The following is a 26,328-nucleotide window of genomic DNA, read 5'->3' on the forward strand; positions in this document are numbered from 1 at the left end:
CAGGTGAAGAAGTGAAAAGTATCTCACTGAAATACTGAAAAAAACCTGTCTCACTGAATTTGCTCTTTGGGGACTTCAGGATGGAAGCCTTGTGTTTAAGAGTTTCCTTGCTGCTGCTGGTTCCAGGATTGGTCCTCAGTGACAGCTCTGACAGACATGCTACCAATCAAAGTGACTTGGGAAGCTACCTTTCCACTTTCTCAGGGATCGAATCCAGCATACTCCTGACCACCAGACAGCCCCCGTTGTCCAACCAAACTGTCAAATGCTCCCAGCAGACTAAGATTGCTGAAACTTTTAAATACATTAACACGGTGGTATCTTGTGCTATTTTCATCGTTGGAATGGTTGGGAATGCAACTCTGCTGAGGATCATTTACCAGAACAAGTGCATGAGGAATGGCCCGAACGCACTGATAGCCAGTCTGGCACTAGGAGACCTTATCTATATTGTCATTGATATTCCTATCATTGTGTACAAGGTAGGATGCAACAACAGTATGTTTTAATTGCCGTTTCCTTACAAGTACACTGTCTCTTCTCTGTGCTTACTTCTTTGTCTAAGTAGTGCTCTTTTGTCCATGAATAGTCCACTGCAGAAAAAATACTACCCCTTTTTGATCTGTAACAAAAACCTCGCTTGCAGGTCTCACCTCCATAAAGAAAAACTGTATTTCCTGTTAAAGATGATGTAGCTCTTAGTTCTTAACCAGAGTGGCCTTGGGCATTGCACAGGAACTTTTCATTTATTATAGCTACTATAGCTAGCAAAAGAACTTATGAGGGATGACTTTTTATAAACTGTTCTCCTCCTTGATGGACATACAGCATTGGACTTGTTGCTATTTTAGGAATATCCTATCCTTACTTTATGTTTTTACAGAAAATACTCTCTGTGAGCTGCAGGCTTCACATTACAACTTTGCAGAGACAGACTATGCCAGTTGAGTTGAGCTTTAAGGTTTTGATTTAATATTCACTAATAGCAGATTCCCAGAATTATTCCAGGGTTAGTAATAACAATTATATCACAGAACATTTTTGAAATATTAAATCTCCTCTGGATTTGCCAAGGTATAAAAAGGATCCTCAGCAATTCTTTCATCTGCTATAAAGTTATCCTGCCCCATTTTTTTAATTTTCCATTTGAATTAAACAAAGCCATAAAGCAGTGCTTTTTCTGATGCAATATATGTTTACTAACATAACTTGCATGATTCCAGGACAGGCTTGAATGAACAGAACTGAGTCCTTTTTGAATATGCCACTGATATTAACTTATCTTAGAAAATTGGCAAAGACTTTTGTAAGCTTCTATCTGTATCTTTCTGCATTGTATACAGGTGCATAGCTGAGAGGATATTATTTTTCTTTCCTTTCTCAGTAAAAACTTAAGGTGTTTCTGTCAGTAAATAAAACACTACATAATATAATGAAAAAAACCCCATTCCTCACAATTTTAGCCCTTAAAGATTCAAGAGACTTAATTTTATTTACATGTATTTTAAACAAAACATTTGAATACATGACTCTATAATAACTAGTCTCCTCTGGTTTCAGACTGTATTTTAAAATTAAAGAAACAGTGAATTGAAAAGATGTATTTTCTATCTATTTAACTATTGACATCATAACTATTGACCTGCTTTATAATGGAGGTATTGATAGGACAAGATCATAAAAATTCAAGTTCATTAATGGATTAAAAATATGCATATGGGCCTAGGTTGTACAGAGGTACATTGTCTATGGTAAAATGCAGTAGCTGGTTCTGATCTTACAGTAGTATAAATTACAGGTACTTTTAACTTTCTCTAGTTTTAACATAATATGAATTTTAAAATAGCATAAATACTTAATAATAATGCACCTGATTCAATAGGAATTCTACTTTCCACTTTTTAGTATTCCACCTGGAAAACTAAATAATCAATTTGTTGATAAGATAGCAAGATATCTGTAAAGTATTGTGTATGAACAAGTTATGAGAAAGATTAACCTCTGCCTGATTTGAGATTCACGTGTCTCCCACAGCTGTAAGAATGCCTAATGGGACATGGGGCTGGGGTTCTGCATGTTTTCATTCCTCTTAGTGAACTGGACTCATAACCTGGACTGCATCTCCCATGATGCATTACAGCTTCCTCCCTGGTAATTATCTTTATGGATATTTGCTAAGGCAGTGTTCTTCTCGTGGTATTTCTGATAAGAAATTTTAAGGAAAAATGGCATGTGTTTTTTTCAGAGCTGAGTTTGGGAAAGAACAGGTAGTTTTCTGACCATTTTTTTTCTAACCTTTTAAAAGCTCTGATGCTCTTCACAAAGAGGAATGGAAAACTAATTAATTTTGCCTTTCACAATCTCCTTTTGATGCTCCTCTGAAAATTCTTTAGGAGTTTAGTTAAAAGAAACAAACTATATTTTTTACATTCCCTTTATTACTTTGCAGTACATTTTTCCATTAATTTTCTGACCATTTGGCACTCTATAGGTGCACTGGCCTTGCTATATTTTCTATGATGAGCTAAACTGTGGTCCTGAATACCTCTGTACAAATGAAATTACCTTAGCCTATAAGAAAATTTATTTCTGGACTGCAGAGAAGTATTTGAAAAATAAAGGCTGTGAATGAAACCACAGCTCCTTGACATCAATGTATGTCAATTCCCACATGTAAGAAGGCAGAATTAAAATCACGTTTACAAGCATAATTCTAGGTTTTAGTAGTTTTTTGAGTGCTTGAATCTCCAAAATAAATTACTTAAAAATTACCATACACAACCATCTTGCTGTATAAGATTAGCTGCATGTGTTCTGACACAGGGAAGCATTTGTAGCACTTCTAAGGGAACTCCAGTACTTTTGCTAATAAATTATGTTATTATTTATAGTACAGTTTTCATATAAACCATTCAGTAATACGTCTGCTTACATTAGGAGTTGATTTTAACGTTTGTTAAATGCGATTCCTGTTTGTATCACTAGGCATCCTAAAATCTGTGTCACCATCGAGTGACATGAAGGGTGGCCACTGGAAATATCACAGTTTGAAAGTGGAAGTGATAGTCTTTTAAGGAAAAAAAAAGAAGTGGTTTTATTTTTGGTTTAAAGTATTTAATACATTTGGTTATGGACTTTATTTTAAAGATTCTTTTAGCTTCAGAGTCAGCCTCATTTGAACCATGAGTATCCTGTATAAATAAATGGTGTCAAACACTTAATACCTTATAGGTCAGATCTTCCGTTTTGGGAGGATAAAACAGCTCTGAAATCAGAATTAATGTGAACAAGAATTCATCTGTGTATTACAGTAACCAATAGTACAGTACTGAGATGGCCACATGCTGTAGAACAAAATGTGTACTAGTACATAATTACCATGTAATATCAGAAATAGGTATAATCACTCTCCTGAAACATAAGGCAGCTTTTGCTATTTTGAAACGACTTTCAAAAAGAAGTAAGGAATGTTACTGATACTCGCATTCATTTTACAGATGCTTAGAAAGAAGCAGTTATAATATTACAGCAATTGAAAATGTAAGGTGCCAGGAGAATTGAGACCACCATTCTGCTTTGCATTTACACAATTAACAAAGATGTGATGCTGGGAAAAAGCAAAACAAAACAAAACCAAACAAAGTGAAATTACATAATTTATGTGAGCTAAAGATATGGTCACAGGTGTTTGACATTTTTATCCTTTTTTCACTGTACAGTAGGCTCAAAAATTCCCCCTTCCTTTCTCCAATTACTTTAATTATATAGCGGCTTCCATTTAGCAATTTGTTAAATGGATTGAGATGTGAGTAATATTCACTTGCCTCCTTTGAAGATACTCTGGATGTATTAAAGCCCCATTACATTTAATTACCTCTAGTATATCCACTTGTAGTATCAAATCAATATTAAAAATGGTAACAAATTGAGTTTTACAGGAAGGGTGCCAGTCATAAATCCAGCCTTCATAGACTGAACTACAACAATTTCATTTTTAATCATGTTTGTAGCACCTGGGTCCAAATAGTTTCCTCTTTACCCAAAACATACCCATCTTGGGCGCGTTCATGATGCCAAAGCCTGAAGCCTCCAAATCAGCAAGAATGACTACTTTGCAGTGAAAAGAAAATTGGGAAATACAGCTTTTATGTTTTATGCTGGTACTGAAGAAGAGGGAGGTTTCATACCTCTTTTTCTAGTATCAGGTGGTGTAGCACATAGCTGAAAGCTGCTGCATCACCTGCATGACCCATCACTGCCATGTGTGTTTGTAGCAAATAAGTTACGTTTGGACCTCAGGCACAAAAACTTCCTTAGAGGACTGCTTTGCATAAAGAAACTGGAGAGTTTCCTAAGGCTATACATAGGCAGGAGCAGCAGAGCATCCCACAGCACCACTATTACCTTGGCTGTGCTAAAGCTCTGGAAAGCCCTTGTGGCTGCTGCTGCTGTCACCGGCTAAAGTTTAGCAAGAGCAACAGCAAGAACATGAGGTGCTCCTCACAGAAAAAGCTGTCCGTAGTTCTATCCTGAGCTCACAGAGCTAGAAACACTCTAGGCCCACACCCTCACCTTGGAATTGCAAAATTCAGTTTTAACTATGTTATTGAGAAGTACTGAGCTATCTCTGCTTCCATTTTTATGCAATGTAGAGAAAAAATTTTAAATTAGTTCTATTATTGAAAACTGACCTACATAGGATTAACATAAATTATATTGCCTTGCATCTTAATATTCTGAACTACGTAAACCAGTAGATTGTCAAAAATGTAGATGAAGCAAATTAGCTGGCTTTTATCCTGTTTCTTTAAACGTGAATAACAAACATTTTCCTAATTATTTTACTGGTATAAAGTGAAAGATATCTACCCAGAAAACAAGCAAGAGTGTCCACAGCTCAAACAGCTCAAGAAGATGTTTTCTTTAACAAACTAAGCTTTTTTGTTAGTAAATAGATATTCATGCTCTCGTAGTTGCAGCAGCATCTAGAACTGAGTAGTCCACCTACAAGATTATGAATCTAAATATAAAAGGTAGCTGTCAGTAACCAAACATCTTCAGCCATTTTCTTTTCAGTAAAGGAAGACTTCGCTGAGGCATTTCTAGTCATGGACATTTTTCAACAATGGAGCAAATGCATAAGCATCAGGCCAATCACTTCTTAATCACAAATTATCTGGCATATCTGATTACCATTACTGACAGAATTAATATTATACATAAACAGGAATTATGATAAACACATTGGGACTGACAGAGTAATTGACATCTACAGTAGTTATCGTTTTGTGCCAAAGATGTATAAGGCCAAGCCCAGAGCACGTATTACGTCTACTTAGAAAAGAAACCCCCCTTTATAAGCAAAATTTTTCATAGGTGCACTGTATATTTCTCAATGAATTACACCAGTAGGGAATTTTGAGGTCACCAGCTTAACAACCGCATGCTGGCTTTCACTTATCAGTGATTCCAAGAAGCAACATGTTGGTCACTCAGTGTGATGCAGAAAACCATATAACTTGCTCAGAACATGACCTGTTATTTGGGTGTATGTCTCTATGTAGTGATCATACATCAAATAAATCTACAGGTAGCACAGCTGGGTCCTGAAGGCAGAAGTTACCCAAAATGGAAGAAGGACGGAAAGTCCATCAGGAATCTTTTATCTCTGTTTAGAGACTACAGCTTCCTAGCAGCAAGTGTTTAACATACATACCAAGGCAGGAGTTAAGGAAGAGGTTTTATATTCCAGGTCTTAGTTCAAGATCCACTCTGCCTTTAATTAGTAGCTGTCCACTGGCGGGGGGCTGGGATATATGTTCCCTTCAATGCACAGGCAGCTCCTCCCTCATCTTCAGTTTCACATCTCATGCCTACCTTGCTGTTGTGTAGATTTGTGGTACACTATAGTACCTAGAGACTCTAGGCTTAACAGAATATTTTGGTATGTTCACTCTCTTCATTTTTAATCTGCTAAACTCTACAGATAACATGGAATTGTTTTGGTTGTGCCTATCCAGGATTTACCAGTTCTGCAGTAATTTCTTAGCAATCCTGTCACTCTCTTTAGCAACACACAAAAGACAGCATAGCTGGAAGAATAACAAAAGCACTGTTTTGCCCAGGGATTGAAAAAATTCTTTTCAACAAATCACCATTCACATAAGCACACCTTGCAGCTCATTTCCGTGAAGAAGAACAGCACAGTTTGAGAAACAGTCGGCTTAAAAGGATGGGAAGTTAGCCAACACCACAGAACAACAAAAAAGAAACCAATTCTACTTTGTAAACAGCAAAAATACCACGGGGGATATGTCTAGAGTTGTTTGGAATGCTTTACCGCTAACTAGGTTTTTATAATAAATACAAACATTTTAACAATAATATAAAACTTGGGATTTGTTTTTTACCAGTTAATTGAGACAGATGTTCTGCTTCAAAAACAGGGCATTTGTTTTCTTGCCTTTAAGGATCTCTTGAAGTATAATCTATTTTCTCTTGTGTAAAAACTATACATTCCCTTCCATAGCTGCCTAAGCAGGAGAAAAAGACTGGGGGTATTCATGAAATGGCATGAGATCTTCTGCTACCACCACCTTTACTCAGCTGGCAAAAGATGAGCAAAATAGAAAAAGCTGTGACAGGGCAACTCAGAGGAAATAGCCTTTGATGGTTCCCATGTATCCCCACATAATCTTTCCTTCCAGAAAAAAACACAGTCTTTTATCCACCTAAAGTGGAAAGAAGACAGTTCTTGGTTGTAGCAAAATTAGGAATGAATTTCCAGCTAAGAACCCCAAATCTGCTGATGTGACAAAAACGAGGAGTTTCCGTGCTTTGTCTTTCATTCAGTGCTGTGTTGCAAGGAAAGGAAACCACCCTGGAATACACTGGTTTTGTAACTCCTGCTCCACAGTTAGGAGATGCTGGTCATTTATACAAACAGATATTATCTATACAACCAGAAATCTGCTGGTTTGGTCCCTGTCTCCATTACTGCACAAGTGTAACAGAAATCAGAGAATAAAGCAGGTACTTCTATTTGTCCTACCTCTCCCTGCCAGGTTTGTGACAGAGGTGTTCCATCAGTATCACTGGACACTTAAACACCATGAAACTCAGGAGAGTATCGTGCATGGGGGTGGCATGAGCGGCAAGCACTATCTCTATGACACAGTTTGGTTTCTGGGAAACAGATCTTGTGTGTCAGCACAACCATGGTCCCAAGTGCATATAAGAAGAAGACTAGAGCACTAGGATGAGATGAGAGCAGGAAACGGCAGATATGAAACCTCTGCTTTCATCCTCAATGCCATGTGGCAGAGAGAGAGAGTACCTCCCGACACACAGTTGTTGAACTGAAGCAGTTTTCATAGAGCAGCTCAGAACCAGTTCATATCCAGCACCTAACCCAGTTGATCTTATTTTGGGCTGAGCTCCAGGGTCATCATCTGCCTGTAAACACACAGTATCAGCCTAGTATTAGATAAACACTGTGGATGCACGTGAGCATATACACCATGGTGAATGCTCATGTGGTTGGATTATAACATTCTCTCTTTTAGACTACATATAAATTGCTTGGGATGCACAGTGGAACTTTATCTGTGATTTGTACATCAGCTAGCATACTAATGGGGGTTAGAAAATAGCAACAGCAGTAGAATAAAATCAACTGACTGACATTTAGAAATCATTGCAAAGGAATGTTCTCAGCACTGCTGTTTGTTTCAAGCTGCAGTGTCAGGGCAGAGAGGCCATATAAAGCAGCAGAGAAGGGGGGATGCTCAAGGAAGCTGTGACTGTCTGGTCACTTTGCTGGGGTTTTTGTAAGACCAACAGCAGAACCTTGAAACCTTGGTTTCTGATTTCAGTGTAAAAATATGTTGTTGACGGCAGTCTTTTCTTGCTCAGGAATTGCACCACAGTTGAACTGTACGAAATACTCCTAAATTGCACACTGCACAAGGGGAAAAGTGCATTTCCTTTGCCGTATGTCTTATTTTGAAACCTCAGAGATTTTATGAGTGGGGTTGCAAACAAAATCCATTTGACCAAGTCATGGAGAACTGGGATACAAGTTCGGATAATCAGCCTGACTCCTCCTATCCTTATGCCTTGAGAGAAAACATAATCTGCTAAAGATTTATACTCATTTTGTTTGGATATTAAAACATGCAAAAGCACTGGAAGAGCAGAGCCAGTAGTCTCAGTTCTTATCTTGTACCTACGTAAATCAACACTAATTCAATTAATCAATTTCTGGGCCCATTTTTTCATACAAAATAAATGTGTTATTTCCCTCTGAAGTTGCAGTATCCTGCTTGGTCAGAACAGAGGGCAATGGACTTGTTTTGATGTAAAATTAGTAAAACCAAAGACAGGATCAGATTTGCCAACTAAAAATATCTACAGAAGAAAAAACCGGCACCCGATCCATGCAGAAGTAATTAATGCATAGCTGATGTGGAATGATAACAGAGTATATCCACAGAAATGATTGCAAAGTTAATCTTAAAAATCAAATAACTTAATTCTGATCACAGTGATTTTGATTAAAATCAACTTGAAAAGAATGTCTAATGATTTGGTACTGATGTTACTTCAATTATCGGAAAAGTGTAAGAAACAAAAGGAATAAAATACTTTTAATCTTAAAAAAAGGAGAGCTTCCCTGGAGTATACAGGCAGGAACCATGATAAAACTTCCTTGTGAGGAGTAATGAGTTAGTGAACCTTTTTCAAGTACAACACTTTTCTTTTTGAAGCTAATATTTGCCTTGTAGTAGCAGAGTTTCACAGTCACTACTAAGTGCTCGTTCATGTCTGTTGCTGGGTATATGCTACAGCCACAGTCAGTGCACATAAATGAATAGGTGTCTATCTTTCAGTTGCCTCTTCAAGTGTGACCTATAATGATAAATTAGTTTTAGGGCTCTGGTTGGCACAGGGGATTGACAAAAGTTTGATAGGGTCTCTTTCTGCTGGCAGTGCCATTTATAGTTTAGCCTTCACCTAGATGTTCCTGAAAACTATTCTAATTTTACCCAAAGCTAGATAAGACTCTGGAGCTGAAATTCCTTATGACTACAGCTGGTTGGAGAATTACCACTCATTCAGATTGTCCCTTCTTTTTCCAATATTTTTTTCTGCAGCCCCAACATAAGGTAAAGCCTCATACCAGAGTTCTAAGCAAAAGGCAAAAATATGTCCTGCAAACATTTGTTATAATATTGCAGCTCTATCTACAAAATAATTCTGCTTGACCTTTCAATGTATTTCATTCAGTCTATAAATTCAGATAAAATCAGAGGAACTAATCAACAGATTGCAGGTATAATCTCATTACCTTTGTTACTGAAGGTACTGACAATAGTTAAATCACCAATCCTGGTGATCCATTCCCTGGCCTTCTGGAACAAGGGTGATGTGCTTTCATCAAATATGACTGTCCTAAACTGGAATACCATTGCAAAGGTGCTAGCATTTTCTCTGCTGTGGTCATGATGGCAAATAAGATACTCAGCTCTCCTTGAATAAGGCAAAAGTTCTCAATATGCCTGAAAAAACACAGTAACAGCGTAAGAGCAAATGAAACCACATTTATATTATATTCTAACACTCTCAAGGAATAGGGAGTTGACAAACTTGGATTGATCCTATAGCTTACGTTGAGAAATCTCATTTTAATATTCAGCTGAAGAGCAAAAATAATCCAGTAAAAAATAAAATCCCTAATGGATAATGCCTTTCCTGTTTAACGAGCAGTCATACACAGAAGTTTCCTTCATAGTATTAACACCCAGTTGGCTGAAAGCTACAAATTGCTAAAATCTATCTTGAAATACAAGTAACCAAATTACAATATGAATATGGTCCCAGAGAGACATATGTGGCATGTAGTAGATAGCTGCTTCCAGCACTTTTGAGGTATTATTTTTTAAAAGTACAAGTAATTTAGCATTATGGTGAATGGGTATAAAAAAGAGGGGATGTGAAAAAGCCAGATCAAGACTGACTCTAAAAAGAATATTAATTCCTACAAATCTGGCATTCAGTGATAAACATCCTGTACTCTACAGCAAAGTGCTCTGAAAATCTCATGCTGTAAAAAACCAGAAAGGTAACTCCCACCTTAACTGAGATAATGACAGATGGGTATTTTAACTTCCCACAGTTAACTTTTATGTTGTTAAAGGTAGTGCTTATTAGCATGCTTCAATTTAACAGTAATTTAAATAGAAATAAAATGTTTACTTTGAATACTACAGCCCTGAGATAAAACCAAAATTTGTTTCTCTAATTCTGCAGACAGAATCCACCCACTCTTACTAGATGAGTGTGCTCCAGAGCCTAAGCTTCTACTGAAAAAAAATTCTAGTCCTTGTGGTTGCAAAGATAACTCTCAAAACATGAACTGACTGTAAGCAAAAAAGTCTGTCCAAGAATGAAGATGGCCTGGCAGAACAGGTCTGAAAACAACAATCCAAATTTCTATTGATTTAATCATATTCTGAACAGCAATGATTCCATGATAAATTTACATGGTACCATCAAAATATTGTGTTCTAGCCTTTGTTCAGTAAGGCTTAATATAAATCCAATGACTGCACAATACTAATAATTAGTTCATTATCCACTAAGGCAATTATTATTACTGCTTTTAAAAAATGTACCCACTGTTTATATAAGGGAAACAGCATCCACTAGGATATTGACAAAGTTAAGTATCTGGCTCAAGAGCTTGATATTTTCATTTCAAACATAATGCTTTCTATTACACAACCACTTTAATAGAAGTTAATAAGAGCATAAGAACTGCTGGGCTATATCACACAAAGAACTCACCTACCTCCTATTCAGTATCCTACCCCTAACAAACGCTCAGTAGCAGGGACTTAGGGAAGAAGATTAAAAAACCCATAGTGCAAGAGTGACTCTTCCCATTCTGGTGAGAAGGCTTAGTGACTTTGATTTTCCAAAGAACTACTCATGGTGACTGTAATATCCCTTTCTTGAGTGCTGTCAGCTAAGTTAGAGCTCTGGACTTTGTATGGACTATTTTTCACTTCTTACATGTACTTACATTGAATGTAATCTGCCATTTTACTGCCAGGCACCCAGTAAAGGGAGATCTGTGACTGTGCAGTCTGTTGTAATGTGACTATCCTGAATAATTTTGGAACCTGTATTTTGTATGAATACTTGTTTAAAGCTTTAACAGCTAGAAAGATTACTGTTTACATGTTAATTATTCACAACTATTAATAGGAATCAATGTATTAATATTTGTTATGTAAATACCTCTTTGGAAATAGTAATCTAAACCCCAGCCCCTCATTCATATCTTTCCAAATGGATACCTTTCTGTTGCCTGGTAGTACAGCCCACATGTTTGTATGATGCTAGTCCTTTCAAACATAATATGGAACAAATTATGCATGTACAATATTTTCTCCACACATTTAAGAATCTGGCATGAATATTGTCATGAGTTACATAGTGGTACAATGACAAGAATCTACTTGCGTGCAGCATGAGAGTTTTGCTCCAAAGTATTTCATTATGAACTAAGCGTGAGTTACGCTTTGACTGCTTGGTTCTGGGACATGGTAATTACAAACATTTATGACAGGGTTGAGTTAGATTTTCATTATTCAGTACTAGTGGCTGAAGCACAATAATAAGAGAGCTTTTAACAATGGAAGTTACTATTGCAACAGTACAAGGTCAATGCCTAAATTCAAACTTTCACTCTCTGTGCTTCTATAGCAGCAGCAGCTACCCCCCACATTTACTCAGTACTAAGAATTTGCTTGAGGTATGGAGCATTCAAGGTCACAAGGGCTGCGTCTAAGACAAGAAATAATTACAATTGTTACATACTTGGTAAGCTACTGTATAAATATTCTGATTACTTTATGTCTTCTCTTTAGCTCCTTGCTCAAAAATGGCCTTTTGGAGATTCTGCATTTGGACAGTTTCTCTGCAAATTCCTTCCTTTTATACAGAAGGCATCAGTGGGAATCACAGTCCTTAATCTCTGTGCCCTTAGTGTGGACAGGTACAGTATGTTTTACTCTTTTGACAGACACTGTTCTTGCCCTTGCAGTTTTCCTAAAACTGGGAGCATTCATTATGGTCTTAGCAGGCAGACTACAGTATAGATGTCACATTCTGCTTTTTGACATCCTGGCTATAGAAAAGCACCACATCTGTGGCTCAAAATATAACATGAAGCCATTGGAATAATTAATGTTACGGTTTTAAAAAGATATTTAAAAGCCCTAGTAAATAATTATCTCAATTTCCCTTATCAGATAAAAATGTATTGGGATTTGACTCAGTATTCAGACTTCTTTCGTATGACCTCATGTTTGTTTTGTATCTGAACAGGGTCATAATCTTTAGTCTTTTTTTCAACTCACTGCTTATGGATCATAATCACAATGTTTATTTTGATAACTTGTATAACTAATTGAGTTTTATTGAAAAAAATGTTGGAAACTTGCTTTGATAGTTTGAAAATTAATGCCTCTGCTAAAAGTGCTCAGGAAGATACATAAGCTTTTTGGTAGGACAACAGCCAAGATACTTTTGAACACTATTCTTTTATGCTTTTTTCCTTCACACATGTAAGGCAATAGCAGATGAAGATGTCACTTCTGTAAAAGCTATGTATTTTTATTGGTCTTGAATTTAATTGATCATGTTCTAGTCCAAAATATCGGTAATTCTGATACAGAAAATACTGATAAATAAAATACATTATGTGTATTAGTACAGTGATGTAAAGGTGAAAGAAACTTCAAAATTAATCTTGGTTTGGTTTTACATAAAAAGTTGATGTACCAGGTTTGCAATGGATGAGTAACTGAAATACAGTTCCATATTGCATTAGTACATCACTCGCTGAAGCCAGAAACAAAAAAGTAACACAGGCAAGTGTTCTGCTTCCACTTTTGAGTCTGAGAATTATAAAAAGAATTCTAATTCTCAAATAATATTTGCCCAGCATAGAATACAATCTCATGGAGTGCTCTAAGGAATCCTAGATCAAGCACGTATGAAACAGTTTCTTAGATAAGTTCTGACCAATGCAGTGTCACTAGATTTAGCCCTAGCGTTACATACATTGTCATAAATTGGAAGTAACCCAGCTGAAGCTACCTCTTTATATAAGCATATACATATTTTTACAACCACTGATTTCCTAATCTTCACAACAACCAAATGCAATTTCCTTTTGAGTATAAAATCTTGTAAGGGGTCAGATTCAGACTATGTAATTCCCTCCCACAGTTTACATGCTTTGCTTAAGCATCTTCTTTATCATTTGGTGCTACTCGAGTAATTGGTTGCAGAGAACGTGTATTAGAAGTATACAGCCAGATCTGATATTGGCCAGCATGAACTGAATCTAGGTTTAATCACCATGAAATCAGGATCTGATAGCACCTTCAACAAGTTCAGTCGGGCACTGGAAGTGGCATAGTCACATTAATATAAAATTCTGCATCAGCTAATGTTTGCTTTTTAGTACAGAAAATCAGTAAATATGGAATTGTGTGCTGTCACAGCTGGACTGTTTCTGGTCTATGGGCGAGCTGTTTGTTTTTTTTTCTTAAAAAAGCTCCTGAAAACTATCTCATTAATTAGTATTTTGGGTGTCTATTTATGGAACTGCATTCTACGTTAGGTAGAAAAAGAGTCAACTGGTATAATGAATTCAGAGCTTCATAGCTTTGATAATTGTTGACTCTCTGTCCCTCTTGCAGACTACAGCCTTAATTTAGAACAAGATGTTTGTTCTTTCCTACAAGGACTGATTTCTGTGCTAACTACATCCTATTGTGAAAATCCACTCATTACTAGTGCCTCTCACACAAAGTGACTTGTACTGACAGTGTATTAAGGTTTAACTGTGCATGCCCAAGGGGAATAGTGTCCACTCACAGTGGAGAGGGTTTAAGAGGCTGACAGAAAACATCAAACCAGCCATTCACCCTTCACAGGAAGCTCACATTTATTTCAGATGCCTCTCAGGCATTCTTAAACTCCAGGTCATGATGGTGATGATAGTCTGACTCTTTTTCTAAACAGTGCCTGACTGTGACTAAGAGGAAGGATATTTCCCTTCCCAAACTTCTACTCTTGCTTATGTCTCAGGCATAATGATTTTGATGAAGAAATTGTTTTATTTCATATGTACGCACCCTCTTCTTGCCTCTTCTGCATACCAAATTGCACAGAACAGTAATCTCAGGGCAGGTACTTTCATCTGGCCCAACTTCCAGTAAGTATATTGGATAAGTCACGATTTTGATTCTAAAACCAAGCTCTAAGAGCTTTATTGTATTAAGAGCTTTGCAATCAACACACTGCTGGCTATCTTTAAAATGAAGAACAGTGAAGAGGAATAGATTGGTATCAGCAACAGTAGTGCCATTTAGGAACTCTTCTGACACTAACCTTGACAGTGACTGCTTCTTACATCCTTGAAAAAGTCTCTTATCTTTTCTGTATTGCTTTTCCCTCTTGTAACGGGCCGATGATACTTGAAGAACAGAAATACGTTATACTAGTGGGCTGTTTGAACAATGAATTTTCTAATGCAGTCAAATGGAATAGGGAGACAAAAGCATATTCTGTAAGACAGCAGGTATAGGGGACTCATAGTCCACAGACAAGCTATAGTCCATGATTTAATTTTCATATGTTCCTTGATTTAATTTTTTTAAGGCCCAGAACACATTTTCTTTTTAAATTCTGATTAGATACCACTATGGTAAAATTCATTGAAATTGTTCCAAAATCTAATCTGGGCTACAGCAAAAACGACAGCTGTACTGCATTGAGAGCAATACTGGAAGGCTAACTAGAATTCTGGAATTATTCTTTACCAAAGAATGATGAAACCATGGAGAGGGAGTAGGAAAGCATCAGATATCATTCAGTGGCCTTACAGATCTCAATTTGTTGTTAATCAAAAATGATACTGAAGAAGCCACTTAAATATAATATCCAAGTACTGAAATACAGATGATGTATCAGATATCCATGGGGTCTTAGCTTAGCAAAGAAAGATATGATAAGAACCTATTGAACAAGGCTTCAGTCAGACAAATTCTGAATGAAAATAAGGTACATGTTTTTAACAACAAGGGTGATTAATTAAAAGAAGAAACCACCAGGGAAAGGTGAAGGTGTCCTGCTCTTAATGTTCTCAGATCAAGGTAGGATGTCCTTCTGAAAGAAATGCTTTAAACAAGTTATAACTACATAGGAGTGCAAAATATTTAATTGTATGTATGTATACCTCATGAGGTAATGATGCCTTGACCTTAAATACTGTGCATCTCAAAATACAAGATGCAGTAGGGACTGCAGAGTCCAGGAAAATCAAGTTGGGAAAAATAGCTAAGAATGGGAGAAGAGGGAGGAGGAGAAAACAGAGGAGAGAAAGCAACTGAAAGGCACAATATACTGAAGTTGACAGCACATGCACGAGTAGTAGAAAATGAAAAAGGGAGAGAAGAGAGGAGTCACAGCATTAAACAGAGAAAATGAAATTATCTGGAAAAGAACTGAGTATTTTAGACAAGGTTGGAGAGAAAAGAGAAACAAACGGAGAAAAGAAAAGTAAGACAAGCAAAAGATTTTGGATTGTGGAATTAAAAGTAATGCGTGATGCGTGTATTTTATGTCAGTTCCCTGGCAGACATCTATGTTTCCTAGCTATGAGGGGAAAAATACCCTGCAGTATTTTCCCACTCCTAATTATGAAAAGTTTGTGGCTAGACAAAGATCCTATGTATTACATAACTCACAGAACACCCACTTGAAAAATTATACTACTACTTACTATTCTTCAAATCACTCCTACAGCGGTGAGTAAAGAGACCAAGTAATTGCAGGTTAATATGCATTAAGCAAACTGTAATCTAATTACTGAGCTTCTTATGCTTTAGCTGAAACCATTCATAAAATTCTTCAGCAACTAATTCCTTATCTGATAGTTATTTGCTATTAAAATACATACAGGACCCAAGTCCTTATTGCTGTGCATACTGATCTTCGGATGTGCAAAACATGTAACTCCAACAGAATAGATACAAAAATGCAAGAAAGAGAAGAACTGGATTCACAATTTATAACCCATTTCTTGTAAGAGTTACACAGGTAACACAACACAAACCTTACATTTCTTTCTTGAAAAATAGGTACAGTCTACAGGCCCATTTGCTAAGAATAATAATTATTGCTAATAACAAAATAAGAGGAGATGGTACCATGTACCTTGTGCAGCTGATGGGACTGATTGTAAAATTGCCAGTCAGTAGAATGTAAACTTTGAATCAATTGTTAAATTTCCCAAGTTCATAAATACTTGAGTATTTATGTGAAAGGTTATGTTTCTATGAATAGTCAACTTAGTCATTAAAGCCAAAATTCAATTTTTGGTAAAATGAAATATGAGAGGATCACAAATTATTTCAAATCAAATTTGAATATTAATATGAATAAATACGTGTGAAAAGATATGATGCTGAATGTAGAGAAGACAAGTAGAGGAGAAAGACCCTCTCAGTACCCTGACTCGGGGAAAAGCTCCAGCCTGGTGACAAGAATAACCAGCACTTAGTTGTGTAGTCTAAGGCAAATAGAGAATATACCTCACAAAACCAGTATTTTTAACATTGAATAGTGTACATAAAACAAATGCATTTTCATTGTATGAAGAGTATTTTCACAGTATCTCATTGCACACAAGCCGACAGCCTCACTTCAGATAGCACTGCTGTTACAGCTGAGGTAGCTGAAGGAGATCGCTGGTTTGTATCTATTAGAATGGCTTGTATGCCTCAAAACTTTTTTTCTTTTGTTACATCAGCTGATCTAGTGAAAAATATAGTCCGTCCTCACAAACCTTGCCTACTTTAATTAGAAATCATTAGTGTAGCACACATAGCAGAATTCCATGCAATCCCTTGCCTAAGTAGAACCTCTCTGCCACCTCTCTGCTATCCACCCCTTGATGCATCCTGCTGCATCCTAGGTGCCTTGATAGCTAGCAGAGCCCCTGGAACAGGCAGGAAAAACAAGCAACACAAGTCTAAGATGTCAGCTTTAGGACTTGACTTATTAAAACTGAACCAACATCTTTGAATTTGAGGAGGAAACAGAAGGCTGGAAACTAATGCCTGTCTCTTTCAGGTACAGAGCAGTTGCCTCCTGGAGCCGTGTTCAGGGAATTGGAATCCCTATGATCACTGCTATTGAAATTTTCTCCATTTGGCTTCTGTCCTTTGTACTGGCTATTCCAGAAGCCATGGGTTTTGCTGTGGTACCTTTCAGATACAAGGATGAAGGTTATGTTACCTGCATGCTCAATCCTACAAATAAGTTCATGTTGGTAAGTAACATCCTTTCTTCTCTTTTCGGAATCCACAGTATATAGGTTAGACAATTAAGACACTGGATTATAATACAGTTTCTTCACCTGTTAAAGTGCAAAATGTATTCTAATGTATACTGGTGCAAAGAGGATCCTTCATTTACAGCGACATGTCTCTACTCTCATCCAGAGATACTAACTTTACAACATTTTCATTTTTTCGCTACTGAGGATTCTTAATACAGAAATTTGCAATTTGGGCCTGCTTAAAGTACAATCAAGACATGTATCAGTGTAGCCTGAACCTTGGAAGGTATTGTTTCTAGGTATAATACCTTGCAGCTTGTAACTGTCAAAACCCGTGTTTTATGATGATGAGTCATCATTTTGTATGCAGTAGCCAGCTCTTTTGGCAGATAAAGCAAAGGCTGGTGCCATGCTCTAACATGACTTTTCCTATTCTATATACACTTAGAAAGTCAAACTGAGAATAATCCCTTCACTTATAAGAAATCATGATGACAAATCTGACAGAGTCATATCTCCAACCTAGGTAGCTTGGCCACTGTTAGCTGTCATCTAGATACAACAACTCAAGAGGAAGAGAAGTGCCTGAGACACAGCAGGCTTCTTTGGCACCTTTCATAGCCCTCATCCTCTGTGCTACTTATGCAGCTTAACAGTCGCTAATACCCGCATTAGCTTGTTCAAAGCAAGTCAGGTGAGTAGTCACTACAGAGTTAATATATCTTTACTGCATAGGGCGACAGTGATTCTGCCTGACCTTACACTGAGAAAATGGGAAAGTGGTATCTTAATTTTTGCTTTGTGAACCCAAAGAAGGGCCAGCCACCGTTAACCCAGTAATAAAGAAAGAGTAATGTTCTGTTTTGTCTGCAAGCAGGCAGATAGTGCAAGGTCTTAAGTCTTGAGGGGAACTCCACAATTTTTCTGAACTAGAATTTTTCATGATGGAGTGCACGTTTCTCTTTTTTGAATGTCTGACACTTCTCCTTTTATTGGATCAGAACATGACTTGGGCTAGAACTGGGAAGGGTAGAGCAAAATTGGCTGGGAAATTTAAAAAAATAAAAGGGGTGGACAATTAATGTTTTTCAGAGGAATGTCTCCAGCTTTGGTAGGGTTACTCAGACTGCAGGGAACACAGAAAGAGCAACAGGCAATAGCAAGAAAAAACAAAAGCAATTCCCTAATGGAAATAGTTAATGCAGGTGAAGACAAAGTGGTATGGCCCAGGACTTACTATATCTTTGTTTCTAAACTCAGACTATATAACTATAGGTACTGTGGTTATAATAATATGATTTATGAAAGGCATATTGCATACTCCTCTGTCCCTAAGAAAAAGAACAGTTTTCTCTTCCCTCTTCTCACAAACACCACAGTTCAGGTCTTCCACAGTCGTGCTAACTTAAATGATTATTGTTCTGTTTCTAATATGGTAAGTAGAATAGCTTGTTTTGTTGTATTAGGAGGTATTAGTATCTTTTACTTGCTCAGTGTACTTCAAAAGCTCCAAATCTCCACATGCCAGTTTTATTTTCAAGGAAACAAAACAGCCTTTAAATCCAATCTGAGTAAGTGCTGGACATGTCAGTCAAAATGGAGAGTATCATGTTTCAATGCGTCGCAAGCAAGTACAAACATGATATTAAAATGGAAATACCATTTTAACCTTAACTATAGCATTTACTACCACAAACACCGCAAGAAACTATTACTAAACTTTGGGAAGGATTTATGATTAACTTTTGCTTTTAATAGGAGCTTTATTAATGTTTAAAGCTATCCTTGGAAGACTCCTCCTAGACCATGATTCCCAAGAGGATGAGTGCACTAGGAAACTTGTTTAAAATGCACATTTCCTGTAGAAAACCAGTTCCATGTGGGCTTTCAAGAAAAACAAAAGAATGTCTGCTCCTCTTAAATCAACCCAATTTTGTGCTTTGATGTAAGCTTTGTGAAACTCAGATTCCACAATTAATCATTTACAGACTTTTTCATGTAGGTTTTATAACTTCACAAAGCCAGGTCCTCATCCAGAATTGATGCACTGGTCAGGGTTGTGACACAGAACTCTTGTGTGTGTGTTCTTGACTGACAAGCAACGCTCACAAAAGCTGGTAGACTGATATGACAGCAAGTTTTCTTTGTAAACATAGCATGGATTCACACAGTACACGTTTTGCTGTGCTGCCCAACCAATATGATTCTAGTCTGACTTGGACGAATTTGCCATGGAAAATATAATTGTCTCCATGTATTTGTAATCCTTCTCTTTGTAAAAGGAGTGGTAATTAGATTTCCCCTCAGTACAAACTCTTAAAATATGAAGCATATTGTTTTCTGATTTTCTGCTGGCAGAAGCTCAGTTCTCAGTGGGGGAAATTCTGCCCCCAAGGAGGGTGCAACTCTGCAGCAGACAGTAGCCCCTCCTCCTGCAGGGATGAGCCTAATGAGGAGGAGGAAACAAGCTAATCAACACAATTCAAAATGTCCTGTGGGGTGGGGCTGTGGCCTAGATACCAGCAGCATACTCTAAATTAGCAAACTCTGTAAGCAGCTGCATTGGGGCAGAAGAAGAAAAATCAAGTAGATTTTAAAATGAACACTATTAAATACTAGTCTATTAATTGCATCCACTTTTTTAATCTTTCAAAGTTTAGTATCTTTCAGTTTAAAATGTAAACAATATGTCAAAAGTTTTGACTTTTTCAAACAGGATTCATATAATCCTCAGTTATTAGCATGTTGACATTTGGTGTGGGAACTGTGATGTTACAAGAGCACATCCGCTAGGAATAAACAAGCTAGGGGAAAGATTATGAGAAAGAAGATTCCTTTTTACACACATCCATCTCAGTGACTAATAGCATAGAGACTGGAAGTATTTACAATGTCATATTTCAGTGCAGAGTTTTGGCTGAACATAAAAGTTAAAAACCAAAATAACAATATTTTCTTAAGTCCGAAAATATAATCATGTACAGAAAAGAGTAATTTTAAATGTTTTGTCAAATATAGTATTTCCCATAATACATAAATGAATTACCTTAAACCACAACTTAAATCACAGCTAACACTTAAAATTACACAGCAAAGTACTGCTACTCTATCAAGTCCCTCAGTGTCCTGTCACAAAAGGTAAATGGCATGAATGGCAGGCAAAGGGTTAAAAGTCACTGTACCACTAGAAGCCAGCCCCTAAGCTTTGCATATATCAGACAAACACTGAAGAAGTGGCTCCTACCTGTCCATAAGCAAACCAACTACCAATCTTTTCACAGATAACAAAAGGTGATTAAACTTACAAAACATTTTGAATTTTCCTTTTTTGGAATCGGGACAGAGGCCATAGAGGTACGTGGCATTTCCTGAGACAAGCTTTTACGAAGATTTGTTGTCTCAAACTGACACAGTCTACATTTTGGCACCTTCTTTTCATGAAAGTAGTTTCCAGTTTTCATGAATGAGTGCAAATGTTCAGAAAACACAATCAAAAGAAATTAATTCCAGCCCAAGACAGATTGCAACAAAGATATAGGCAGGCTATCTGTACAGTGAAATAAATGCCTACACTGCCACAATTCCCATTTTGATGTTGGTCCAAAATAGATCAGTGATAAGAATATTTATGTACGCTCTGCTGTTTACCAAGAGATACCTGTGTACCAACTGTCATTTTCTAAGACCTTTCTGTGGCACTTTTCATTGAATCATAAGACAATATCTTCTCTTTTCTTTCACTTATTTGCAGTTTTACAAAGATGCAAAGGATTGGTGGCTCTTTGGTTTCTACTTCTGCATGCCACTGGCATGTACGGCCATCTTTTACACGCTAATGACTTGTGAAATGTTAAACAGAAGAAACAGCAACTTGAGAATCGCTCTCAGTGAACACCTTAAGCAGGTAAATATTAGGAACACCAATGCTTGAAAATACTGTTCTCTCTTTGGGTTAGCTTAGAAATGTTTGAAGGTGTACTCGAATAGAGTAAATTACCAAAATAGAAAGTGAAGATGTAGGTTATTTATGATGTTAAGGTATTAATTTAAACCCAGAACACAAGACAATATCACAATATAAGGAGATACTGAAGACAGCACACTTGGGAAACTAGACAGTTTCTTTTGTTAAGCATGTATGACAGTTGTGCTCTGTTCTTTAACCTCAAATCACTGCTGGCTAAATGCTTTGAAATTTAACTACAAAGATTTGCCAAAAAAATATTTCATTTTGTTCATAAAGATACGACTCCATGGGTCCTCCCTACTTTTGGCACACTTTGATATGCAACTTCAGTTTCATATAAAAAGCAATTGTAGAACAAACTGGTTTGGAACAGAGTGGATTCTGTTTTTCACGGTTATTGCACTGTTGCAGTACCACTGCTGTAGCTGCTTTGAAAAGAGCAACAGGAGACTAGCACAAACAAATGATCATAGAGTAAAATCACTCACAGAATTGTCATATCTCACTTTGCTGTTTTTGCAACACTGTCTGATGTTTAATTCCTGGCTGAAGTTTTAAAAACAAATTGTAGCTTTTCCCCTGTGTTAATGTCAGCCCCTCAAATTCCACATTTTCTTTCAAATTCCACATTCACAGATGTGAATCCCTGAAGTAGTCCCCTCTGCATCCCAGTGAGTTCTCTCAGAGGTTCCTCCTCTGCTGGTTCATTCCAGATCAGGGCAGAGTGAAGATCCTCCCTCCCCTTGTGCGGATCCTCCACTTTTTCCCCTCATCAGGCCCCTGCACAGTCTGTCCTAAGGGCCCCACACCAGCTACTCCACCCATTAGAACTAGAATGGTATGTACAGGAGGAATCCACCCTCCAGCTTTCCCATCCTGAGCGCAGTGCCCTGCAAGCGACTTGTTGCTGGTAGATGAATTTATGCCACAATTTACAAATGCTTGTCTTTTTAACTATTACTACCTTTTGCCTGCCTACCTTCCTTCCTTTGCTCCTTCCTTCCTTCCATCCAGTCTTGTCTACATCAATGTCTAGTTACCATCTTTCTCATATTCTGATAAATACTACTATTGTAAGAAGGAAGAAACAATAATAGTGATATTCAAAGCCTAACAAGACTTACTGTAATCACACATTTGACTTTAATTTTTTAATGACAGAGCCTTGCAATGGTTGTTATTGCTACATTACAGTGGCAGTTCCAGAAGTGGTATTTTTCCCCTACGTATGCTTCTCTTTATCAAATCCATGCCTACTAGACACCTCTGGTATGCATTGTCAGAAATCCACTAAAACATCTATAAGTCTCTAGAGCCATATAAAATATACATTAAATTATTTCCTAAGTATTATGAGATTAAGTTGTGATACAGACATTTCTAAAATTTTGGTTGTAGAGGTACTATTTACTTAAGAACATCAAGATCACATTGCAAGGATCACACAGCAACATGAACATATTGTGCAGCATCCCTTTATGTGACATGATGCATACTAAATATAAAATCATACATCAGAGAGAATTTGACATCCTGACTAGATATGTGATTGAATGGAACTTTTATTGCCAATGGATTTAGGTGCCTTGGGATTACAAATTGCCCCACATCAGGGATTAGGTGCAAATGGTTTATCAAGCAGGTATGATCTCAGTTTCCCTCATACATTAAAAAGTTTTCAAAAAAAAGAAAAAAAGTATGCTTCTGAAGGAAGAGGTTTATCTGAGGGATTGCCAGAAAACTAATCCAGTGTAGAGCAATAAGAAGGGCTGGGAAAGCAGTGAGGTTCGGGAAAGCCCAGCAGTGTATTTTCCTTGGCTAACATCTACAATGTCCTTGCAATGATCAGTCTCAGTCATGAGCAGGTTCTGTTGAGGATGGCCAGAAACAGAACATGACAAGCCCCATAAAAACAGTTCAGGGACATCAGGTAGTCTGTAAGCTGCACTTAGGGAATCCTTGCATGATCTAGATTACTTAGTTTGCTGACAACATCCCTGCACTCCAATCCCCTACCAATATGAATTAGGCACTCAGTCACAGTTATCTTTACTCCTTTTTCTAGCGTCGAGAGGTTGCAAAGACAGTTTTCTGTTTGGTAGTGATTTTTGCTCTTTGCTGGTTCCCTCTCCATTTGAGCCGAATTTTGAAGAAAATGGTATACAACGAAAGAGACCCCGGCAGATGTGAACTGCTCAGGTACTTCATTTTCTATGTCAATCAACTGTTTATACTGAAAAATGTAATGCCACACACTTAGACTTTATGTGAGTAATGTCATTGTGCATGCAGCTGTGGTGTTAGAAAAATCAAACACTTTATGACACCTGTTTTCAGAGGCTTCAGTTTTAATGGGGTAGCATAATTTCAGTAAATGTTGTCTATCACCATTGCAATCACCTTTCTCTGGCTTTTTTTGAACTTCTGTGAGACAGGTTGTTATAGACCTGGCATGGTACAAGATTAGTTTGAAGGAGTTAGATAAGAGAGAATTAGTTCCTGTGACAGAAGAGATTGTAACCACAAAGAGCAAGGATGCTTCTACAGTACATGAACATGTTAAATGTTTCATTTTCTCTTTTGTTGCCTAGCTTCTTGCTGCCATTGGATTATATCAGCATCAACCTGGCAACCATGAACTCTTGTATAAACCCAATAGCTCTGTATTTTGTGAGCAAGAAGTTTAAAAACTGTTTTCAGGTAAGATCATCTTGATAAGATTTTATGTCCAGTTTATGACCTGTATTAAACCACTTATTATGTATTTTTAGCAGCTGGGAGAAGAGGCATGCAAAGGAACAAAAGATTATAAACTGTCTAGTTCAGTAGGTAGCAACTTACATAGCACACATACCAAGCTGAAAGTGGAACTGTTCACTCTATCCAAAATGCTAAACTAGTAAATAAGTTTGACATAGTCCTCATATATAAATATGTAAACCGAGATTGACATACTCTTGTAAGTAGTACTTATCTGCATGTGACATGTACATGAAATAGAATTTGGTTGATGGCATATTCCCCACTCTAGATGAAGACAAGGAACACACACATAGGACCCCAAGCTGCCTGCAGTTAAACAATCCCATTAATTGTTAATCCCAACTAAAAATTTCAGGCTTGATTACCAGTGCAGGCACCTGACTTGACATTTGCAATTAAACATGCATTATGGCTTTTACCTGCATTTTTCCAGTTCCTACACATGAAAACATATTTTAAGGATAAAAAAAGTTCCTTGTGACACTGTGCCTCTGCAAGTCCCCATTCACGTAATAAAGGCAATAGAGGAAGAAAGAAAATGAGCATAAAGTGGTAAAGAAAATAGTGAAATGGAAAAGGAAGACTGAAATAGCTGTACCTGCAAAGAAAAACAAAAGACAACAGGACTGAACCACTAAAATTTAAGCCTGCAAATAGGCAACTCAAGCTACTGAAGAAATGTAAGAAATTATTAAAATAAGGAATACCTGTTTGTCTGCAGCCTGCTCAGATTTACATACTATTTTAAGGGAGTATTGCCACACAGTAAATAAAAAGTCAGCTGTCCTTTTTACAGTCACCTACTTCATTTGGGAACTGTGGAGAAGATACTATGCCTGAACTTGTCTTCAAGTGAAAGGGAGAAGTAACAGTGGGTACTACCAGGCTGCTCCTCGTATCATTAGTTCACTCTTTAGTCCTTCCAAATAAAATTACCATCCAACAACTCTAATTAAAGAATTTTCATCTATTATTTAATTCTTCACAGCTTTTCATTATAGCTTCCCTTTCCCTTCTAGTATCATGGTCAATAATTCAGGCAATCTTTCAATTTTGTATTTGAGTTTCTCACCCTGCTTCTGTTGGTGGTTTATGTACCTGCCCATCAATAGATAGTACATGTCTTAAGTCTGGCTTTACCTCTCTGCAATACTCCCTTCTCACTGAGTTCAGAGAAGTGATGGATGTACTGCTGTTGCTGTCATTGCTTCTCTGAGGCGCTCTTTCCCCTACAGTAGAGATCCTGTCTACACACAATTAGGCACTACTCGCTGTGAAAGGAGGGAAGGATAGCTGAAGAGTCCTTTCTCCTCCTCTCAGAAGAGACAACTGAACATACCAGCCTGTGAAGAACTTGGGAGTATCCTGAGTATATTCACTGTCCCTTTTCCTAAACAATTTTTTCTTCTTCTAAGATGTGAGAAGTGACCTAAGTCACAGGCTGATGAATTCTCGTTTTTTCCCTTACATGCTAAGCAGCATGCTGATCCCTGTTTGAAGTGCAGTAAGAAATAGGGGAAAAATCCACCAGCCCAGCTTTTACAATAGGTACTGAGTTCTGTCAGTTCTCAATCTATTTACCTTAGTCAAACAAATTTCCTTTTTGATACTGTGTAAGTTTTTCAGAGGCACAGGCTAGGCCTAATTTGCGCCATTTGTGATGTTTACTCCCAAGAATTGTTTGCATCCTAGGATAAAAAAAATTGCCTGGGTGCAGCTATCACTCCTTTCAGCTAGAATCATCTGTTCATTTCTGAATGAAAAATATGGCTGTCAACCTGCACAAAGCTGACAGATGTGTGTTAACCTTTTTTTAAATTCTTATTTCCAGTCATGTCTTTGCTGTTGCTGCTCCCAATCTAAGAGTCTAGTGACTTCAGTGCCCATGAATGGAACAAGCATTCAGTGGAAAAATCAAGAACTCAACAATCACAACACAGATCGAAGCAGCCATAAAGACAGCATAAACTGAAAATTAAGGACTCTGATACCACCTCAGAATCAAACAGGAAATAAAAAGTCACAACAAAGCTATTTCAATAGGAAGCCCAGTGACTGTTCCATAATCAGTTCAGACACGGTACCCTTGTACCTAATTCTAGAGGTGACTGAGTAGATCGACTGACTGTAACTGTGATGTTCTGCGAACTGAGATCCACTGGATGGTAACTCT

The 26,328-nt window shown here is 37.3% G+C and overlaps 1 protein-coding gene across 2 annotated transcripts; it reads left to right on the top strand.

Annotated features, from left to right (window-relative positions):
- Positions 1–26,127, top strand: EDNRA (endothelin receptor type A). 2 transcript variants are annotated; one of them, XM_010082213.1, is made up of 7 exons: positions 1–482; positions 11,937–12,064; positions 17,218–17,416; positions 21,177–21,329; positions 23,458–23,591; positions 23,984–24,092; positions 25,987–26,127. In XM_010082213.1, exons 1-7 carry the CDS (start codon positions 81–83, stop codon positions 26,125–26,127), a joined length of 1,266 nt encoding a protein of 421 aa, XP_010080515.1. In that variant the 5' UTR covers positions 1–80. The 2 variants fall into 2 exon arrangements, with proteins under 2 accessions (XP_010080515.1, XP_010080516.1); XM_010082214.1 differs by lacking the exons at positions 11,937–12,064; positions 17,218–17,416 and having other exon boundaries at positions 81–482.
- The last annotated feature ends 201 nt before the right edge of the window (positions 26,128–26,328 follow it).

Source organism: Pterocles gutturalis, unplaced genomic scaffold (genome assembly GCF_000699245.1).
Source record: "Pterocles gutturalis isolate BGI_N339 unplaced genomic scaffold, ASM69924v1 scaffold18749, whole genome shotgun sequence".
NCBI classification, from domain to species: Eukaryota; Metazoa; Chordata; class Aves; order Pterocliformes; family Pteroclidae; genus Pterocles; species Pterocles gutturalis.

Excerpts from the sequence above, each read along its gene's own strand:
- EDNRA (XM_010082213.1), top strand. The coding sequence starts at position 81 with ATGGAAGCCTTGTGTTTAAGAGTTTCCTTGCTGCTGCTGGTTCCAGGA. Across the intron at positions 17,417-21,176 it reads CTACAAATAAGTTCATGTTG|TTTTACAAAGATGCAAAGGA; the intron begins GTAAGTAACATC and ends ACTTATTTGCAG. Across the intron at positions 23,592-23,983 it reads GGCAGATGTGAACTGCTCAG|CTTCTTGCTGCCATTGGATT; the intron begins GTACTTCATTTT and ends TTTGTTGCCTAG.